The 20,140-nt window shown below is 46.4% G+C and overlaps 1 protein-coding gene across 1 annotated transcript in view; it reads left to right on the forward strand.

Moving 5' to 3' along the window:
• LOC122543502 (zinc finger protein 208-like) overlaps window positions 1–20,140 on the forward strand; it is a 53,345-nt gene that overhangs the window by 14,041 nt on the left and 19,164 nt on the right. Inside the window, exon 2 of the mRNA XM_043682258.1 lies at window positions 15,646–16,903. Within this exon, the coding sequence (XP_043538193.1) occupies window positions 15,646–16,891 (1,246 nt within the window). The 3' untranslated portion in view covers window positions 16,892–16,903. The remainder of the gene's footprint in view (window positions 1–15,645; window positions 16,904–20,140) is intronic.

Consider the following 20,140-nt stretch of genomic DNA (forward strand, 5'->3'; position numbering starts at 1 on the left):
GAGCTGGGCTGAGAGGTGGCAAATGGAGTTTAATGTGGACAAGTGTGAGGTGATACACTTTGGCCGGAGTAATCGGAATGCAAAGTTCTGGGCTAATGGTAGGATTCTTGGGAGTGCAGATGAGCAGAGAGATCTCGGTGTCCATGTACACAGATCCCTGAAAGTTGCCACCCAGATTGACAGGGTTGTTAAGAAGGAGAAAGTGAGGACTGCAGATGCTGGAGATCAGAGATGAAAAATGTGTTGCTGGAAAAGCGCAGCAGGTCAGGCAGCATCTAAGGAGCAGGAGAATCGACGTTTTGGGCATAAGCCCTTCTTATTTTGTTGGTCTGAACGTGGTCCGGAGTCCATGTGGGGTCAGCCGGTTCCGTAGACAGGTGCTGAGGAAGGAGATGTGGCTGTGGTAGCGAGTCTGTTTGAGGACGTGGCTGAAGAGCTTCAGGGCCGAGGAGATGACCTGGGGGGTGCAGTGAGAGAGGGACTCACTGAAATCTTTGTAGAGGGAGGAAGAGAGCTTCTTCAAGGAAGGCATCCTTACAAGAGGATTCACAGTAGGTTAAAATCAATTAGGAGAAAGTGAGGCCTGCAGATGCTGGAGATCAGAGCTGAAAAATGTGTTGCTGGAAAAACGCAGCAGGTCATGCAGCATCCAAGGTGCAGGAGAATTGACGTTTCGGGCATAAGCCCTTCTTATTTTTTAAATATAAGGGCTTATGTCCGAAACGTCGATTATCCTGCTCCTCGGATACTGCCTGACCTGCTGCGCTTTTCCAGCAACACATTTTTCAGGGTTGTTAAGAAGGCATACAGTGTTTTGGCCTTTACTAATACAGGGATTGAGTTCTGGAACCAGGAGGTTATGCTGCAGCTGTACAAAGCTCTGGTACAGCCACACTTGGGGTATTGTGTACAGTTCTGGTCACCGCATTATAAGAAGGATGTGGAAGCTTTGGAAAGGGTGCAGAGGAGATTTACTGGGATGTTGCCTGGTATGGAAGGAATGTCTTACGAGGAAAGGCTGAAGGCCTTGAGGCTGTTCTCATTAGAGAGAAGAAGGTTGAGAGGTGACTCAATAGAGACACACAAGATAATCAGAGGGTTAGATAGGATGGACAGGGAGAGCCTTTTTCCAAGTATGGGGACGGCAAACATGAGGGGACACAATTTTAAAGTGAGGGGAGATAGGTATAAGACAGTTGTAGAGGTAGTTTCTTTACTCAGAGGATTCTAGTAAGGGTATGGAATGCTTTGCCTGCACGGTAGTAGATTTGCCAAGTTTAAGTGCATTTAAGTCGTCATTGGACAGGCAAATGGACGTACACGGAATAGTGTAGGTGGGATGGGCTTCAGATTAGTATGACAGGGCGGCACAACATCGAGGGCCGAAGGGCCTGCACTGCGCTGTAATGTTCTGTGTTTGACCGCACCACTGACCAATTACTTAAGGGAAGATCACCCAGTGCTTGAGCAGTCCCCTACCTCTTCTGGCACCCAGTTATCGTATTATTGCTAACTGCTTGCATGTTGTTTTTATTCACCTGCATACTGGCCGGTAAACATTGTCACACGTATAATTAGCTTCCAACCATTGGACAACACAGAGTCATCGAGTAATATAGCATGGGAACAGGCCCTTCGGCCCAAACTGTTCCATGCTGATCACGTTGCACACTCAGCCAATTCCAATTACCCGCATTTGGTCTGTATCCCTCTAAACCCTTCCCATCCATGTACCCCTCTGACTGTGTTTTTTAAAATGCTGCTGTTGTACCTGCCTCAACTTTCTCTGGCAGCCCAGTCCATGTACGCACCATTGTCAGTGTGAAGACGTTGCCCCTCAGGTCCTTCTTAAATCTTTTCCCTCTCACCTTAAACCTATGTCCTCTAGTTTTCAATTCCCCATCTCTGGGGAAAATTAGACTATCTGCATTCATCCAATCTATTCCCCTCATGATTTTATACACCTCAGTAAGGTAACCCTTCATTCTCCTATGTTCCAAGGAATAAAGTCCTATCCTGGCCAAGTTCTCCCTCTACCTCAGGCCTACTACTCCTGGCAACATCCTCGTCAATTTTCTTTGCACTCTTTCCAGTTTAACTATATCTTTCCTATGACAGGGTGACCAAAACTATTCACTATACCCCAAATGTGGACTCACCAATGACTTACACAACTATAACATGACGTCCCAAATCCTATACTCGATTCCTTGTCTGATGAAAGCCAGAATGCTAAATGTCTTCTTCACCACCCTGTCTACCTGTGACGCTGCTTTCAATGAACTATGTACTTGTACTCCTAGCTCCCGCTGTTCCACAATACTCCTCAGGACCTTACCATTTACTGTATAAGTCTTATCTTGGTTTGACTTTCCAAAAGGCAACACCTCACATTTATCTGTGATGAATCGCATTTACCAATCCTCAGCCCACTTCCCCATCTGAGCGTGATCCCTCTGATAACCTTCTTCGCAATCAACGATACCTCCTAGTTTTGTGTCATCCGCAAACTCATGAATCGCGCCTTGCATATTCACATCTAGATCATTTATGTAAATACCAATAGTCCCAGCACCTACCCCTGTGGCACACCACTCGTCACACACCTCCAGTCCGAGAAACAACCTTCAACCATCACCCTCTGTTTCCTACCATTGACCCAATTTCGTATCCAGTTAGCTAGCTCTCCCTGCATCCCATGCAACCTAACCTTGATGACTGGCTTGCTGTGCAGGACCTTGTCAAAGGCCTCATCTATCCCTTTGGTTACCTCTTCAAAAAACTCTGGAAGATTTGTCAGACATGACTTCCCACTGCGCACAAATCCATGTTGACTATCCCCAAGCAGACTATCCAAATGTTAGTTGATCCTGTCCCTCAGTATCCTCTCCAACGATTTGCCCACCACTGATGTCAGGCTGACTGGCCTGGAGTTCCCTGGCTTGTCTTTGCTACCTTTCTTAAACAATGGAACAACATTAGCCACCCTCCAGACTTCTGGAACTTCACCAGTGGCTAACATTGAAACAAAAATCTCTGCAAAGTCCTCTACAGTTCCTTGCCTAGCCTCCCACAATGTCTGAGGATGGACTTGATCAGGCCCAGGGGATTTATCCACTTTAATGAACTTTAAGGCGACAAACACCTCTTTTCTGGTAATATGTGTGCGTTCCAAAACATCCCCTCTTTTTTTCCCTTCTTTCCTTAGCATCCTTGATTCTCTCTTCAGTAAACACCGAGGCGAAATATTCATTAAAAAATTTCCCCCATCTCCTGCAGCTGCACACATAAACGGGCATGCTATTTCTCTCCCTTGCCACCCTTTTATGCTTAATATCGCTATAGAACCTCTTGGGATTATCTTTAACCTTATCTGCCAGATCCATCTCACACCCTCTTTTGATTTCCCACTTTAAGTGTGCTCCTACACTTTTTATGGTCCCCTTGGGATTCACTTGAGCCCGTTAGCTTAAACCCAATGTATGGCACCTTTTTCCTGACCAGACCCTCAATATCCCTCGTCAGCCAAGGATCCCTAAAGCTGCCAAATTTTCCCTTCACCCTAACAGGGACATACTGGTCCCCGGACTCTTGATATCACACTTTTAAAAGCCTCCCATTTGCTAGTCGTTCCTTTTCCTTCAAACAGACTCCAATAGATCCTGCCTAATTGGCCCTGCTCCAGTTCAGCACCTTAATGATATGGACCTGTCCCTATCTTTTTCCATAGTTATTTTAAACTATAGGAGAGTGATGGTCACTGGTCCCAAAGTGCTCTTTGACATATTTGACACTTCAGACACTTGCCTGAAATTAGTTCCGAAGAGGAGGTCCTGTGTTGCACCCTTCTGGGTAGGGCCCTCTCCATAGTGATTTAGGAAACAAATTCCACCCCGTCTGGGCCTTTTACACTCTGGGTGGCCCAGTCAATACAGGAGAAATTACAATCTCCAACCAATACGACTCTAATATTCCTACAGGTATCTGCAATTTCTCTACAAATCTGCTCCTCTAGTATCTGCTGGTTATTTGGGGTTCTATAATACAGTCCTAACAGAGTGACCATCCCCTTCGTGTTTCTAAGTTCTAACCATATGGCCTCATTTGATGACACCTTAAGAATATTCTCTCTAAGCACTGTTGTTATGTCCTCCCTTATCAAAAGGGCAGCACCCCCTCCTCAATTACTTGTCCTTCTGTCCCGCCTGTAGCTTCTGTATCCTGGAACACTGAGTTGCCAGTCCTGTCCTCCTTTCAGCCATGTTTCTGTTATGGCTAGAATATCCCAGTCCCCAGAGCCGATCCCTGCTCTGAGCTCGTCTGCCTAAGCCGTCAGGCCTTGTGCACTGAAATAATTGCACTTTAAACCAGAAGTCTTTTCCTTCCCTTTGCTGTGCCCCGGGCTATCCTGAGTAGTAAACTTGTTCTCGATGGCTAGTGTATTTTCCCTTGACTTCTCGAAGGCCCCTCTCTTATTCAGAGTGCCAACCGGCCAAAACTGGTTTAAACCCTCCGGGGTAACACTCCTCGCAAGGATATTGGTCCCCCTCCGGTTCAGGTGCAACCTGTCTCTCTTGTAGAGGTCACCTCTACCCCAGAAGAGGTTCCAATGAGACAAGAAGACCCTGCCCCCCCAAGTGAATCCCGAGGGGACCATAAACAGTGTAGGAGCACACTTAAAGTGGGAAATCAAAAATTTTGGTGTCATCAGCAAACTTACTAACTATACCTCTTATGCTCACATCCAAATCATTTATATAAATGACGAAAAGTAGAGGACCCAGCACCGATCCTTGTGGCACTCCACTGGTCACAGGCTTCCAGTCTGAAAAAGTAGAGGACCCAGCACCACCCTCTGTCTTCTACCTTTGAGCCAGTACTGTATCAAATGGATAGTTGTCCCTGAATTCCATGAGATCTAACCTTGCTAACCAGTCTCCCATAGAGAACCTTGTCGAATGTCTTACTGAAGTCCACATAGATCACGTCCACCACTCTGGTCTCATCAATCCTCTTTGTTACTTCTTCAGAAAACTCAATCAAGTTCGTGAGACATGATTTCCCACTGACTATCCCTAATCAGTCCTTGCCTTTCCAAATATATGTATATCCTGTCCCTCAGGATTTCCTCCAACATCTTGCCCCCACCACTGAGGTCAGGCTCACTGGTCTATCGTTCCCTGGCTTGTCCTTACCACCCTTCTTAAACAGTGGCACCACATTTGCCAATCTCCAGTCTTCCGGCACCTCACCTGTGACTATCGATGATACAAATATCTCAGCAAGGGGCCCAGCAATCACTTCTCAAGCTTCCCACAGAGTTCGAGGGTACACCTGATCAGGTCCTGGGGATTTATCCGCTTTTATGTGTTTCAAGACACTCAGCACTTGCTCCTCTGTAATATGGACATTTTTCAAGGTATCACCATCGATTTCCCTATATTCTGTATCTTTCCTGTCCTTTTCCACAGTAAATACTGATGCCAAATACTCGTTTAATATCTCCCCCATTTTCTGCAGCTCCACACAAAGGCCACCTTGCTGATCTTTGAGGGGCCCTATTCTCTCCCTAGTTACCCTTTTGTCCTTAATGTATTTGTAAAAACTCTTTCGATTCTCCTTAACTCTATTTGCCAAAGCTATCTCATGTCCCCTTTTTGCCCTCCTGATTTCTCTCTTAAGTATACTCCAACTGCCTTTATACTCTTCTAGGAATTCATTCGATCTTTCTTGTCGATACCTGACATATGCTTCCTTTTTCTCAACCAAACCATCAATTTCTTTAGTCATCCAGCATTCCCTATACCTACCAGCCTTCCCTTTCACCCTGACAGGAGTATACTTACTCTGGATTCTCGTTATCTCATTTCTGAAGGCTCCCATTTTCCAGCCGTCCCTATACCTGCGAACATCTGTCCCAATCAGCTTTTGCATGTTCTTTCCTAATACCATCAAAATTGGCCTTTCTCCCACTTAGAACTTCAACTTTTAGATCTGGTCTATATTTTCAATCACTATTTTAAAACTAATAGAATTATAGTCGCTGGCCCCAAACTGCTCCCCCCTGACACCTCAGTCACCTGCCCTGCCTTATTTTACAAGAGTAGGTCAAGTTTTGCACCTTCTCTAGCAGGTACATCCACATATTGAATCAGAATATTTTCTTGTATACACTTGACAAATTCCTCTCCATCTAAACCCTTAACACTATAGCAGTCCCAGTCTATGTTTGGAAAGTTAAAATCCCCTACCATAACCACCCTATTATTCTTACAGATAACCGAGATCTCCTTACAAATTTGTTTCTCAATTTCCCTCTGACTATTCGGGGGTCTATAATACAATCCCAATAAGGTGATCATCCCTTTTTTTAATTCTCAGGTCAACCCAAATAACTTTCCTGGATGTATTTCCGGGAATATCCTCCCTCAGTACAGCTGTAATGCTATCCCTTATCAAAAACGCCACTCCCCCTCCTCTCTTGCCTCCCTTTCTGTCCTTCCTGTTGCATTTGTATCCTGGAACATCAAGCTGCCAAACCTGTCCATCCCTGAGCTATGTTTCTGTAAATACTGTGATATCCCAGTCCCATGTTCCTAACCATGTCCTGAGTTCATCTGCTTTCCCTGTTAGGCCCCTTGCATTGAAATAAATGCAGTTTAATTTATTAGTCCTACCTTGTCCCTGCCTGCTCTGACTGTTTGACTCCTTTTCCCAACTGTACCAGTCTCAGATTGATCTCTTTCCTCACTATCTCCCTGGGTCCCACCCCATCACCTTAATAGTTTAAATACTCCTGAGCAGCTCTTTCAAATCTCCCTGCCACTATATTAGTCCCCTTCCAATTCAGGTGCAATCTGTCCTTCTTGTACAGGTCACTTCTACCCCAGAAGAGAGTCCAATGATCCAAAAATGTGAATCCTTCTACCATACACCAGCTCCTCAGTCATGCATTCATCTGCCACATCCTCCTATTCCTGCCCTCACTAGCTTGCAGCACTGGGAGTAATCCAGATATTACAACTCTCGAGGACCTTTTTAAATTGCTGCCTAACTCTCTATATTGTCCCTTCATAATCTCATCCTTTTCCCTTCCTATGTCATTGGTTCCAATGTGTACAATGCCCTTCCCCTTGAGAACATTCTGCACCCTCTCTGAGACATCCTTGATCCTGGCACTAGGGAGGCAACACACCATTATGATTTTTCGCAGTTGGCCACAGAAACATCTGTGTCTCAGACCAGAGAATCTCCGAACACAATTGATCTCTTGGAACCCGACGTACCCCTCATTGCATTCGAGCCAGTCTCAATACCTGAAACTTGGCTGTTTGTGCATAGAATCCATCACCCCCTACATTTTCCAAAACAGCATACTTGTTTGAAATGGGGATAACCACAGAAGACTCCTGCACTACCTGTCTACCTCTCGTACCTTTCCTGGAGTTAACCCATCTATGTAACTGTATCTGTGACTTTCCTCCCTTCCTATAACTGACGTCCATCACATCCCCTTGCTCTTGTGCCAGGGTTGGTGGATCTGAGCTACAGGGAGAGGCTGAACAGGCTGGGGCTGTATTGGCTGGAGCGTCGGAGGCTGAGGGGTGACCTTATAGACGTGTATGGAATGAGCTGCCAGAGGAAGTGGTGGAGGCTGGTACAATTGCAACATTTAAGAGACATTTGGATGGGTATATGAATAGGAAGGGTTTAGAGGGATATGGGCCGGCTGCTGGCAGGTGGGACTAGATTGGGTTGGGATATCTGGTCGGCATGGACGGATTGGACCGAAGGGTCTGTTTCCATGCTGTACATCTCTATGACTCTTGTAAATTCCTCATTGCCTCTAACTGTCGCTCCAATCGATCCATTCGATCTGATAGGATTTTCAACCAATGGCATTTATTGCAGATATAATCCTCAGTAACACGTAAACTCTCCCTGAACTCCCACATCCAACAAGAAGAGCATGTCACTCTACTAAAGGTCATTTTTGTTTCTTTCAATCTACACTCCCCGAAAATAGCACTGTCTTATTCCTCTACAAAACAGTGCTCCAGCCTAACGTAATACTTATGGCTTATATTTTTTAATATCTCAATTAAACATATAATCAAGAAAGAAACCAGTTTACTCACTACTGCAGACTTACTGTAAGGCAACACTTAAAAATATTCACTGATCCATCTCTGTGCTGTGACCTCTCCTACACAGGTTCCTCCAGGATTAGTTGTGAATTTCACTGTTTGTTAATTTTCCCAGATGCACTCTGATGTCCAGTGATACATGAATCCAACAGTAAAGGCAGTACCTGGGCAGGTTCACTGCTGTGTCAGGGAGCAGTGTGGGTTGCTTTCTGTCTCTCTCTCTCTCTCTCTCTCCTACACTGACCTCACCTTTGTCTGTTCCTCTCCCTTTTAAAAGTGCTGTTTTGACTCTTTTTGTTTTTCCAAAGTTCCAAAGCAATGCAGCAGCATATAAAACAGTAATTTATGCTCCTGGAATTCACACTTCCAACACCTAAAATACCTCAAAAAGGAGCAACCTGTTAGAGCCAGAAAGATTTCCTGTCCTCCATCTTGGATTACCCAGAATCCTGTTCTGTGGAGGTGGGGTGTCATTGGTGGTGGGAATTGTTCATCCTGAAGAAGTCCCACCCGAAATAGTGACCACGAATTTCTTCACTTTCTAATGATGAGTGATCGGCTGTCTATTTCCCCATGTTTGTTTTTTTTTCCCCTTTCAATCTGTCTGGGACTGCCCCACTGTTCAGGTTTTGTTTGGCCTCAGCTGGAATGTCCAGTTCTAGGGGGCCGTACTTCAGAAAGGATGTGAAACATTAGGGAGCGTAATTGAGTAATACAGCACAGAAGGAGACCCTTTGGGTCATCGTGTCCAATACAGTCGTCAAGTGCCCATCTAATCCAATCCCTTTTCCCAGCACTTACTCCTTGGTCATTCATCAAAATATTTCTTCAACGTTCTGATGGCTCCTGCCTCGACGCAGTGAATTCCAGATACCTACCACCCTCCGGCGGAAACGGTTTCTTCTCAAATACCCTCTCATGCTCCTGCCCTGTATCTTCAATCCGTGTAGCTTTGTTATTGATCCTGTGACTAAACGGGAGAAGTTTCTTCCTGTCATTCCCTACGTCTGCCTCTCATCATTTTGCAACCTCAGTCAGGTCCCCTCTCGATCTTCTCTGCTTCAAAGACGACACTGGAGCTTGTCCAGCCTTTCTTCATGGTTACACTGCTCCATCCCAGGAACATTGTGGTGAATGTCCCCTGCACCCTCTCCAATGCAGTGCAGTGACCAGAACTGTGTGCAACACCCCAGCTGTGGCCTGATCAATAACATTTCCAGTTCTATCTTAAACCCTGCTGTTCTGTTCACTACCTTAACAAGTAAAGGCAAGTGTCCCATCGGCCTTCTTAACCACCCGTTCCGTTCAGAGTGCAGGTTTGTTTTTCTTTAATCTTTCACGGGATGTGTGTGTCTCTAACAAGGCTGGCACTAAATGGACCCCGGAGAGAGTGGTTTTGGGCTTACCTCTTCAAAAGACAGCAGCCTGTGGGTTGTCGGGACACCCACAATATAGGGAGTTCCCGGATTTCACCCAGTGACCGTGAAGGATCCGTCAGTGCAGTTCCAATCAGGATGGTGTGCGGTGACGGTGATTTGGTTTGAGGTTTCCGCCTCAAGGAAGTTTCCCCAATGTCCAATAAAAAATATTTGCAAAAGAAAATTGCTGTCAGTCTGGGACAGAAACTCAGTCGGGTTTGCTGCTCATAAATCCTCCCTTCTAAGCCCTTATCAACAGAGTTTCCAAAATCCATCACAGTCAGTCGAGGATAGAAATTCGGAAGAGCCAAATGCATTTCACTTGGTTTGAGTTTGTTGTGCGTTAATTCTCCCCTTGTGATGAGAACATGAGGGATCTGTAGAAATGTATGTATAGATTGAGTGTGTAGGCGAAAACATGGCAAGATGCAATTTTAATGTCGGAAAGTGTGTGGTCATGGACTTTTGGTAGGAAGAATCAAGAGGCAGACTGTGATTTAAATGGAGACTCCAATAAAGAGCAGCACAGAGGGGTGTTGTGCATGAAACACAAAACAAATTATGGTGCAAGTGCGAGTAATTAAGGGAAATATAATTTGGAAGTTTTGTTTCAAGTGTACAAGATGTTGGTGAGACTGCACTTGTGGCAATGTAGCTGAAAATGTGTTGCTGGAAAAGCGCAGCAGGTCAGGCAGCATCCAGGGAACAGGAGAATCGACGTTTCGGGCATAAGCCCTTCTTCAGGAATGAGGAAAGTTTGTCCAGCACGCTAAGATAAAAGGTAGGGAGGAGGGACTGGGGGAGGGGCGTCGGAAATGTGATAGGTGGAAAGAGGTCAAGGTTGCAGGGGTTGCGGTTGCGCCCTCACCTCCCTCCAAGGCCCCAAAGGAAACTTCCACATCCGCCACAGATTCACCTGCACCTCCACACACATCACCTATTGCATCCTCTTCACCCAATGTGGCCTCCTCTATATTGGGGAGACAGGCCGGCTACTTGCGGAGCGTTTCAGAGAACACCTCTGGGACACCCGGACCAAACAACCCAACCACCCTGTGGCTCAACATTTCATCTCCCCCTCCCACTCCACCAAGAATATGCAGGTCTTTGGACTCCTCCATCGCCAGACCACAACAAAACGACGGTTGGAGGAAGAACGCCTCATCTTCCGCCTAGGAACCCTCCAACCACAAGGGATGAACTCGGATTTCACCAGTTTCCTCATCTCCCCTCCCCCCAGCCTGTCTCAGTCAAATCCATCAAACTCAGCACCGCCTTCCTAACCTGCAATCTTCTTCCCGACCTCTCCGCCCCCACCCCAGTCTGACCTATCACCCTCACCTTGACCTCTTTCCACCTATCACATTTCCGACGCCCCTCCCCCAAGTCCCTCCTCCCTACCTTTTATCTTAGCCTGCTGGACAAACTTTCCTCATTCCTGAAGAAGGGCTTATGCCCGAAACGTCGATTCTCCTGTTCCCTGAATGCTGCCTGACCTGCTGCGCTTTTCCAGCATCACATTTTCAGCTCTGATCTCCAGCATCTGCAGACCTCACTTTCTCCTTGTGGCAATGTACACAATTTTTAAGAAATGATATACTGGCATTGGAAACAGTTCAAAAGAGATTTACTCAGCTAATTACTAGAGTGAAGGGGTTAACTTATCCAGAATAGCTAAGCAGATTAGGTCTCAGTTATGAAGAAATGCCATATGGGCAGCATGGTGGCTCAGCAGTTAGCACTGCTGCCTCACAGCGCCAGGATCCCGGGTTCAATTCCAGCCTTGGGCGACTGACTGTGTGAAATTTGCACGTTCTCCCCGTGTCTGCGTGGGTTTCCTCCGGATGCTCTGGTTTCCTCACACAGTCAAAAGACATGCAGGTCAGGTGAATTGGCCATGCTAAATTGCCCATAGTGTTAGGTGCATTCGTCAGGGGTAAATGTTGGGGAATGGGTCTGGGTGGGTAGCTCTTCGGAGGGTCGGTGTGGACTTGGGCCGAAAGGCCTGTTTCCACACTGTAGGGAATCTAATCTAATTAATGTTTGGGACAACGAAGTGACCTTATTGAAACACAACATCTGGGAGGGGGGTTTGAAAGGATAGATATTGAGATGTTGCTATGAGTGTATATAAGGTACACTGTTACAGAATAATGGCACTCTAATTTTAAATTGTGAAGGGAAGAAATTTTTTTTTTAAAAGAGTAGTGAAGGTCTGGAATTTTCTAGCTAGAGAATTGTGGGGGCTAGATCACTGAAAGTAATTTCAAAAGATGTGTATAGATTTTTTGAAACGTTTTGGGGCTATTGAGGCCTTTGATGAGCTGACACAAAAGGCAGTGGAGGCCTGGGGCAGATGAGCCATGATCTGTTAAAATAGCTGGAGAGGTTTGAGGGGGATGAATGGTCGACATCAGTCCACTCTACCTCCACTCCCAGTGCCGCCCCACAGCCCTGTGGTATTTTCTCAAACAGCTACAGGAGCTGTAACATCTCGTGTGTTTGCTTCCTCCCTCCTCACTATCCAAGGCTGCAGACACAGCTTCCAGAATGAGGCAGCGATTTACTTGCACTTCAGTCTAGCCTACTGTGTTTGTTGCTGACAATGCAGTCTCATGTCCATTCTGGAGACAAAAGTGCAGACTGGGTGACTGTTTTGCAGAACACCTACGTTCTGTCGGCAGATATGACCTTGAGGTTCTGGCTGCCTGCGGTTTCAACACTTCACTGTGTTCATTGGCTAACCTTTGGCTCCTATTTCTTATAGTTATTCCAACCCTCATTCACAAGAATTTCTAGACTCCCTCAATGGCAGTCAGTTCAAAAAGGTTTCCTTGGGTGGAAATTGCTGTGCATAAGTCATCTCCTAACAAAAGCAAACAAAGAACTGTGGATGAGAAAATCAGAAACAAAAGTAGAATTTGCTGGAAAAACTTTCCAGCAGCACCTGTGGAAAGATATCAGAGAACAGCTTCTTCCCTGTTATTATCAGATATTTGAATGGACCGGTTTAACGTTAATATTGATCCCTCTCTGCATCTTCTCGGCAGCTAAAACTCTGTTTGCTGCACTCTCTTCAGTTACCCTGATGTACTTGTTACAGTACGATCTATCTGTCAAGCAAGTAAGTCAAACTTCACTGTACCTTGGTCCATGTAACTGTAATAAATCAGTTAACGGTTTGGGTCCTATCACCCTTCTTCAGAACTGATCGTAGCTGGCACAAATTTCATATATATGCTAAAGGAGGGGTGGATGGAGACGGGAGGAAGAAATGATAGGTGGAGATGGAGCCCAGAGACAGAGAAAAATAGCCCACCCCAACAACATCCACATTCAAAGGATTATTAGATTCCATTTCTGCCACTTCTATTGGATTGCCACACCAGATACATATTCCCCTCCCCTCCTTTGTCAACTTCCCACAAGGGGCATTTCTTCTGGAACCCCTCAGTCCACTCTACGTCCACTCCCAGTGCCGCCCCACAGCCCTGTGGTATTTTCTCAAACAGCTACAGGAGCTGTAACATCTCGTGTGTTTGCTTCCTCCCTCCTCACTATCCAAGGCTGCAGACACAGCTTCCAGAATGAGGCAGCGATTTACTTGCACTTCAGTCTAGCCTACTGTGTTTGTTGCTGACAATGCAGTCTCATGTCCATTCTGGAGACAAAGTGCAGACTGGGTGACTGCTTTGCAGAACACCGACGTTCTCTCAGCAGATATGACCTTGAGGTTCTGGCTGCCTGCGGTTTCAACACTTCACTGTGTTCATTGGCTAACCTTTGGCTCCTATTTCTTATAGTTATTCCAACCCTCATTCACAAGAATTTCTAGACTCCCTCAATGGCAGTCAGTTCAAAAAGGTTTCCTTGGGTGGAAATTGCTGTGTATAAGTCATCTCCTAACAAAAGCAAACAAAGAACTGTGGATGAGAAAATCAGAAACAAAGTAGAATTTGCTGGAAAAACTTTCCAGCAGCACCTGTGGAAAGATATCAGAGAACAGCTTCTTCCCTGTTATTATCAGATATTTGAATGGACCGGTTTAACGTTAATATTGATCCCTCTCTGCATCTTCTCGGCAGCTAAAACTCTGTTTGCTGCACTCTCTTCAGTTACCCTGATGTACTTGTTACAGTACGATCTGTCTGTCAAGCAAGTAAGTCAAACTTCACTGTACCTTGGTCCATGTAACTGTAATAAATCAGTTAACGGTTTGGGTCCTATCACCCTTCTTCAGAACTGATCGTAGCTGGCACAAATTTCATATATATGCTAAAGGAGGGGTGGATGGAGACGGGAGGAAGAAATGATAGGTGGAGATGGAGCCCAGAGACAGAGAAAAATAGCCCACCCCAACAACATCCACATTCAAAGGATTATTAGATTCCATTTCTGCCACTTCTATTGGATTGCCACAGCAGATACATATTCCCCTCCCCTCCTTTGTCAACTTCCCACAAGGGGCATTTCTTCTGGAACCCCTCAGTCCACTCTACGTCCACTCCCAGTGCCGCCCCACAGCCCTGTGGTATTTTCTCAAACAGCTACAGGAGCTGTAACATCTCGTGTGTTTGCTTCCTCCCTCCTCACTATCCAAGGCTGCAGACACAGCTTCCAGAATGAGGCAGCGATTTACTTGCACTTCAGTCTAGCCTACTGTGTTTGTTGCTGACAATGCAGTCTCATGTCCATTCTGGAGACAAAGTGCAGACTGGGTGACTGTTTTGCAGAACACCGACGTTCTGTCGGCAGATATGACCTTGAGGTTCTGGCTACCTGTGGTTTCAACACTTCACTGTGTTCCTTGTCTAACCTTTGGCTCCTATTTCTTATAGTTATTCCAAACCCCATTCACAGGAATTTCCAGACTCCCTCACTGGCAGTCAGTTCAAAAAGGTTTCCTTGGGTGGAAGTTGCTGCAGTTTCTAACTGGGGTCTTGGGGATGGGGGGGCATGTTCCTGTCTCAAGGTTCCGCCCTTTGTCCCTTTAAATCCCACCCTCGGTCCTTCCAGCTCCAGCTCCAGCGATGCGCATGCTTCGCTCTGTAGACCGGTCCCGCCCCTTCGTTGACTCCGATTGGTTGGAGGACCAGCCCGGTGCCACAGTCATCCAGGCCTGCCCCTTCACTCACTATTGGTCCGCATCCTGCGTCAATCATTCCCCCCCCCCCCCGCCCGGAGAGGCAGACATGCGCAGCATGATTTGCTCCCTGAACGACTGTGCACATGCGCGGTGGCCATTTTAGCAGTTGCCTCAAAATGGGGTCATGGTCTTGTCTCCAGCTGTAACCATTAGTCAGAATGGGTTGGAGATAATTATCCAATATTTTATTGGGATTTCACCCAGGAATGAGGGTGGGAGAGAGGAAGAGAGAGTGTGGGGGACTGGGAATTATTATTTGGAGGGAACAAGAGAGGAAAATACACCACAGAAACTGGAATTGTCTGTTTAATGAATTCTCTGCCTCACTGACAGTGAACTGTTTGGTCACAGGGACTAGAAGAGGAGGGTCACATCAAGGAAACCCAAAACAAAGCATCAGGTCAAGATCTGGCAGAGTCACTCTCTTCATCAGAAGCTGAAAATCACTGCCCTCTGATTGTGGAAGGAGAAATGTTTGTCTGAGGGGAAAGGTTTCAAACATCAGTGTGACTGGAAGAGCACCGAGACACAGACACACCTGAACGAGAGCGTTCCAGTGAACCGACTGTGCAAGGAGCTTTCCTTTTGTTGCATGACTACAAAAGTAAATTGCACCGTTTAAAGCGGGGCAAAGACGCACATGTGTTTTGTGTCTGGCTCAAGATTTAACTGATCCTTCAGTGTGGACAGGGCACAAAGACCCTGGCACCATGGAGAAACCATGTAAATGTGTGGAGTGCGGGAAAGGATTCAGATTTCCATCCAGGCTGGACGTTCATCGGCGCAAACACACTGGGGAGAAGCCATTTACCTGCTCCACGTGTGAAAAGGGATTTGCACGTTTATGCAGCTTACAGATACACCAGAGAACTCATACTGGCGAGAAATCATTCACCTGTGCCAAGTGTGGTAAGGGGTTCGCTCATTTATCCAGTTTACATGTACACCAGAGAACTCACACTGGGGAGAAACCGTTCATCTGTACCAAGTGCGGTAAGGAGTTTGCTCATTCATCAACTTTACACGTACACCAGAGAATTCACACTGGGGAGAAACCATTCACCTGCTCTGAGTGTGGGAAGGGATTTGCACAGTCATCAAAGTTATATCGACACCAGAGAACTCACACTGGGGAGAAACCATTCATCTGCTCTGACTGTGGGAAGGGATTCGCTCGGTTATCCACCTTGCAGGTGCACCAGGGAATACACTCTGAAGAAAAAATGTTCACCTGCTCCAACTGTGAGCAAAGATTTGCTCATTTATCCAGCTTACAGACACACCAGAGAAGTCACGCTGGGGAGAAATCATTCATCTGCACCACATGTGGTAAGGGGTTCGCTAATTCATCTGGATTGCATGTACATCAGAAAGTTCACGCAGGGGAGAAACCATTCACCTGCTCTGACTGTGGGAAAGTGTTTGCTCAGTCCTCCAAGTTACGGCAACCCCAGCAAACTCATACTGGAGAAAAACCATTTACCTGCCCCGATTGCGGGAAGGAATTCACTCAGTTATCCGACTTACATTCACACCAGGAAGCGCACACCGGGGAGAAACCATTCCCTTGCTCTGACTGTGGGAAGGGATTCACTGAGTTGTCCACTTTACAGGTGCACCAGAGAATCCACACTGGAGAGAAACCGTTCACCTGCCCTGAGTGCGGGAAGAGATTCTCTCAGTTATCCAACTTAAATCGACATCAGAGAACTCACACTGGAGAGAAACCGTTCACGTGCTATGAGTGCGGGAAGAGATTCTCTCAGTTATCCAACTTAAATCAACATCAGAGAACTCACACAGGAGAAAAGCCATTCATCTGCCCTGAGTGTGGGAAGGGATTCACTCAGTTATCCAATTTACATTCACACCAGGGAGCTCACTCTGGGAAAAAAACTTTCACCTGCTCTGAGTGTGGGAAGGGGTTTGCTCAGTCGTCCAAGTTATGCGAACACTGGAGAATTCACACTCGGGAGAAACCATTCATCTGCTCTGACTGTGGGCAGGGATTTGTTCAGGCATCCACCTTACGTGTACACCAGCGAACTCACACAGGAGAAAGACCGTTCACTTGCCTTAAGGGCGGGAAGAGTTTCACCCAGTTATCCAACTTACAGCAACCCCAGAGGACTGACTGTCAGCTGCGCACTATCAGGCAGGCAAGCTCACATCCAGAGTGAGAGACAGCCCGAGTAAGTACGTAGTTTGTGGGATTTGTAGGCAGCATTGGAATCTCGTGTAGAGGGCAAGAGGTGCTTTATCGGTTCATTGTTTGTAAGGTCTTTTTAAATGATCAAAAGAAGCCCAGGTTCGGGGCCCAGCACGGTGGCTCAGTGGTTAGCGCTGCTGCCTCAGTGCCAGGGACCCGGATTCGATTCTAACTTCGGGCAACTGTCTTGTGTGAAGTTTGCAAGTTCTCCCCATGTCTGCGTGGGTTTCCTCCAGGGGCTCCTGAGAAAGTGTATAAGGTAGGAGCAAGTTGGGAAAGAGTTGGGTTTTGGGTGACCAAAGTCTCAGCTAGCATGACTTGGATCAGATAAGAACTTGCAGTAAACAATGAGGTGCTGGAGGCAAGGATTAGTGGTTTAACAAGGTGAAAAAGCTGTCTTTATTTAAAGCCATTTAACAAGATGAAGAAGCGTTCATTATGCAAAGTCAGTTTAAAAAGGTGCAACACATTCATTATGTGAAGCCAGTTAAAGTTAAGAGCATTTATTGTATAACACCAGATGGCTCAATCTCTCCTATTAACAGTTGTTGATTGTAACGGCCACCCCAATCAATATGCATATTGCCTTATCTGGATGCTCCTCCCTGTAAAATGACTATATAGTTCATTGAGAAACTGCTGTTCCAGAGAAGACCATGAACTCATGTCCCTGTGCACATGGGCGATCGTTCTCTCTCCCTCCAGGGCCTGGAACAAAGACGAAGGAGGTAAAACTATACTGTCTCTGAGTGTTTTGCTTCGACTGAGGCCGGAATGGGACGACTCTCCGGTTTCCTCCCACAGTCCAAAGATGTTCAGGTCAGGGTGAATTGACCATGCAAAATTGCCCATAGTGTTCAGGGATGTGTCGGTTAGGTGCATTAGTCAGGGGTAGATATAGGGTAGGCGAATGGGCTGTTTGGGTTGCTCTTCGGAGGGGTCGGTGTGGACTTGTTGGGCCGAAGGGCCTGTTTTCACACTGGAGGGATTCTGTAAGCACAGTGCAAAGATTGACATCACACAGAAACGATAACTTTGTCCGTTGGTTACAGCAACTAGTTTCATTGTGGGTCAAAGGTTACTTTCAGGTTGAAGGTAAGTAGGGGAAATATTTATAGGTTACAGGTTACGAAGTAAAAGATCAGTAGGAAAATTTTAAAAATCGAATTCAGAACTAAGTAAATAACATAGAGATTCAGAGCCAAGTGATGTATTGTTTCTGTCTGATGTGGGGGCTGGTGGGTCCTTATTGTGGTTCGTAGTGACCCCATCTGGAGCGAGTGTTGGTTGATGAGCTGGAGTCTGAGCTTTGAACAGAGCGACGCATCCGGGAGAGAGAGAGTTGCCTGGATGCTGTGCTTCAGGAGCTATCCCACCTCTTAGCTTAACAACCTCGAATTCAGTCAGCTATCAGAGACGGGAGGGTCTGACCATGAGCGAGGCAGGTATAGGGATCCATAAGATAGTGCTGAAGGAGCCTCAGCCCTCGAGTTTGTTGGAACAGGTTTGAGATTCATGCTCCCTGTGTGGATAAGAAATAGATATCTGAGGAGGACATGCCAATTGACCATGGTACCACGGTGCAAGGAGTTATTCAAAAAGGGGAAGAGAAATATAGTTGTAATTGGGAATCGTATAGTCAGGGGAATAGTCATTGTTCTGTCTGGACACGATCAAGTGTCCTGAAGGTTGTGTTTCCTGCCTGGTGTCCAGGTTCAGGATATTCTCATCTGGGCTGCAGAGGAACTTGGAATGGGAGGGGTAAGATCCATTTGTCGAGGTCCGTGTGGGTAGCTGGAAGCAGGAAGAAGGTTCTGCTGAGGGAATGTCAGCAGCCAGGGACTAAGTTACAAAGCAGAACCACAAAGGTGGTAATCTCTAGATGATGACCTGATCCTTGAGCTATTTGGCTTTAGGTCAACACGTGGAAGAGGCAACCAAGTGGCTCAGAGCTCGGTGTGGGAGAAATGGATTCAAACTCATGGGAAATTGGCCCCAGTACCGGGAAAAGAGGGAACTGTTCTGGTGAATCGTGATGAACAGAGGGACCTTGGAGTGCAGGTTCATAGCTCCTTGAAATTGGAGTCGCAGGTAGATGGGATAGTGAAGAAGGTGTTTGGTATGCTTTCCTTTATTGGTCAAGAGTATTGAGTACAGGACATTGGTTCGGCCACTTTTGGAATCTTGTGTGCAATTCTGATCTTCCTATCGGAAGGATGTTGTGAAACTTGAAAGGGTTCAGAAAAGATTTACAAGGATGTTGCCAGTGTTGGAGAGTTTGAGCTACAGGGAGAGGCTGACTAGGCCAAGGCTGTTTCCCCTGGAGCATCAGAGGTTGAGGGGTGACCTTATAGGGGTTTATAAAATCATGAGGGGCATGGATAGGATGAACAGACAAAGTCTTTTTCCCTGGGATCTAGACAACTAGAGACCATAAGTTTAGGGTGAGAGGGGAAAGATGTAATAGGGACCTAAGGGACAACCTTTTCACACGGAGGGTGGTGCGTGTATGAAATGAACTGCCAGAGGAAGTGGTGGAGGCTGGTACAATTACAGCATTTAAAAGGCATCTGGATGGGTGTTTGAATAGGAAGGGTTTGGAGGGGTATGGGACAGGTGCTGGCAGGTGGGACTAGATTATATTGGGATATCTGGGCAGCATGGACGAGTTGGACCGAAGGGTCTGTCTCCGTGCTGTACATCTCTTTGACTCTATGCTGGGACCAGACTCCTTGCAAATTACATGACCACGGCAGTGGATGAGGCTTGAACTGAATACTGGGGCATGGGTTTAATTGCATGGGAAACTATGGACAAAGATAAAGGTGGCGCAAGGGCTAAGCAGAGGTTATGAAATCTTCCAGAACATCAAATAGGACAGAGAGAAAAGGTCAGGAATCTAACTGTAGATACAGCAAGTGAGGGGGTATCTGTGAGAAGTGGTGCAATCAACACAGGACTGAGGGTGTTGTACTTAAATACACGCAGCATATGGGCCAACATTCATAAACTCAAAGCGCAGATTGAATATGGTGGATACAACTTTGTGGGTTTGACAGGGACTTGGCTCTGACCGGACCAGGGCTGGGAACTAAATCTCTAAGGATACGTGTATTGAAAGGACATTTATAAAATCATGAGAGGCTTGGATAGGATAAATAGGCAAAGTCTTTTCCCCGGGGGGGTGGGAAAGTCCAGAACTAGAGGGCATAGATTTAGG

Source organism: Chiloscyllium plagiosum, chromosome 44, assembly GCF_004010195.1.
Source record: "Chiloscyllium plagiosum isolate BGI_BamShark_2017 chromosome 44, ASM401019v2, whole genome shotgun sequence".
NCBI classification, from domain to species: Eukaryota; Metazoa; Chordata; class Chondrichthyes; order Orectolobiformes; family Hemiscylliidae; genus Chiloscyllium; species Chiloscyllium plagiosum.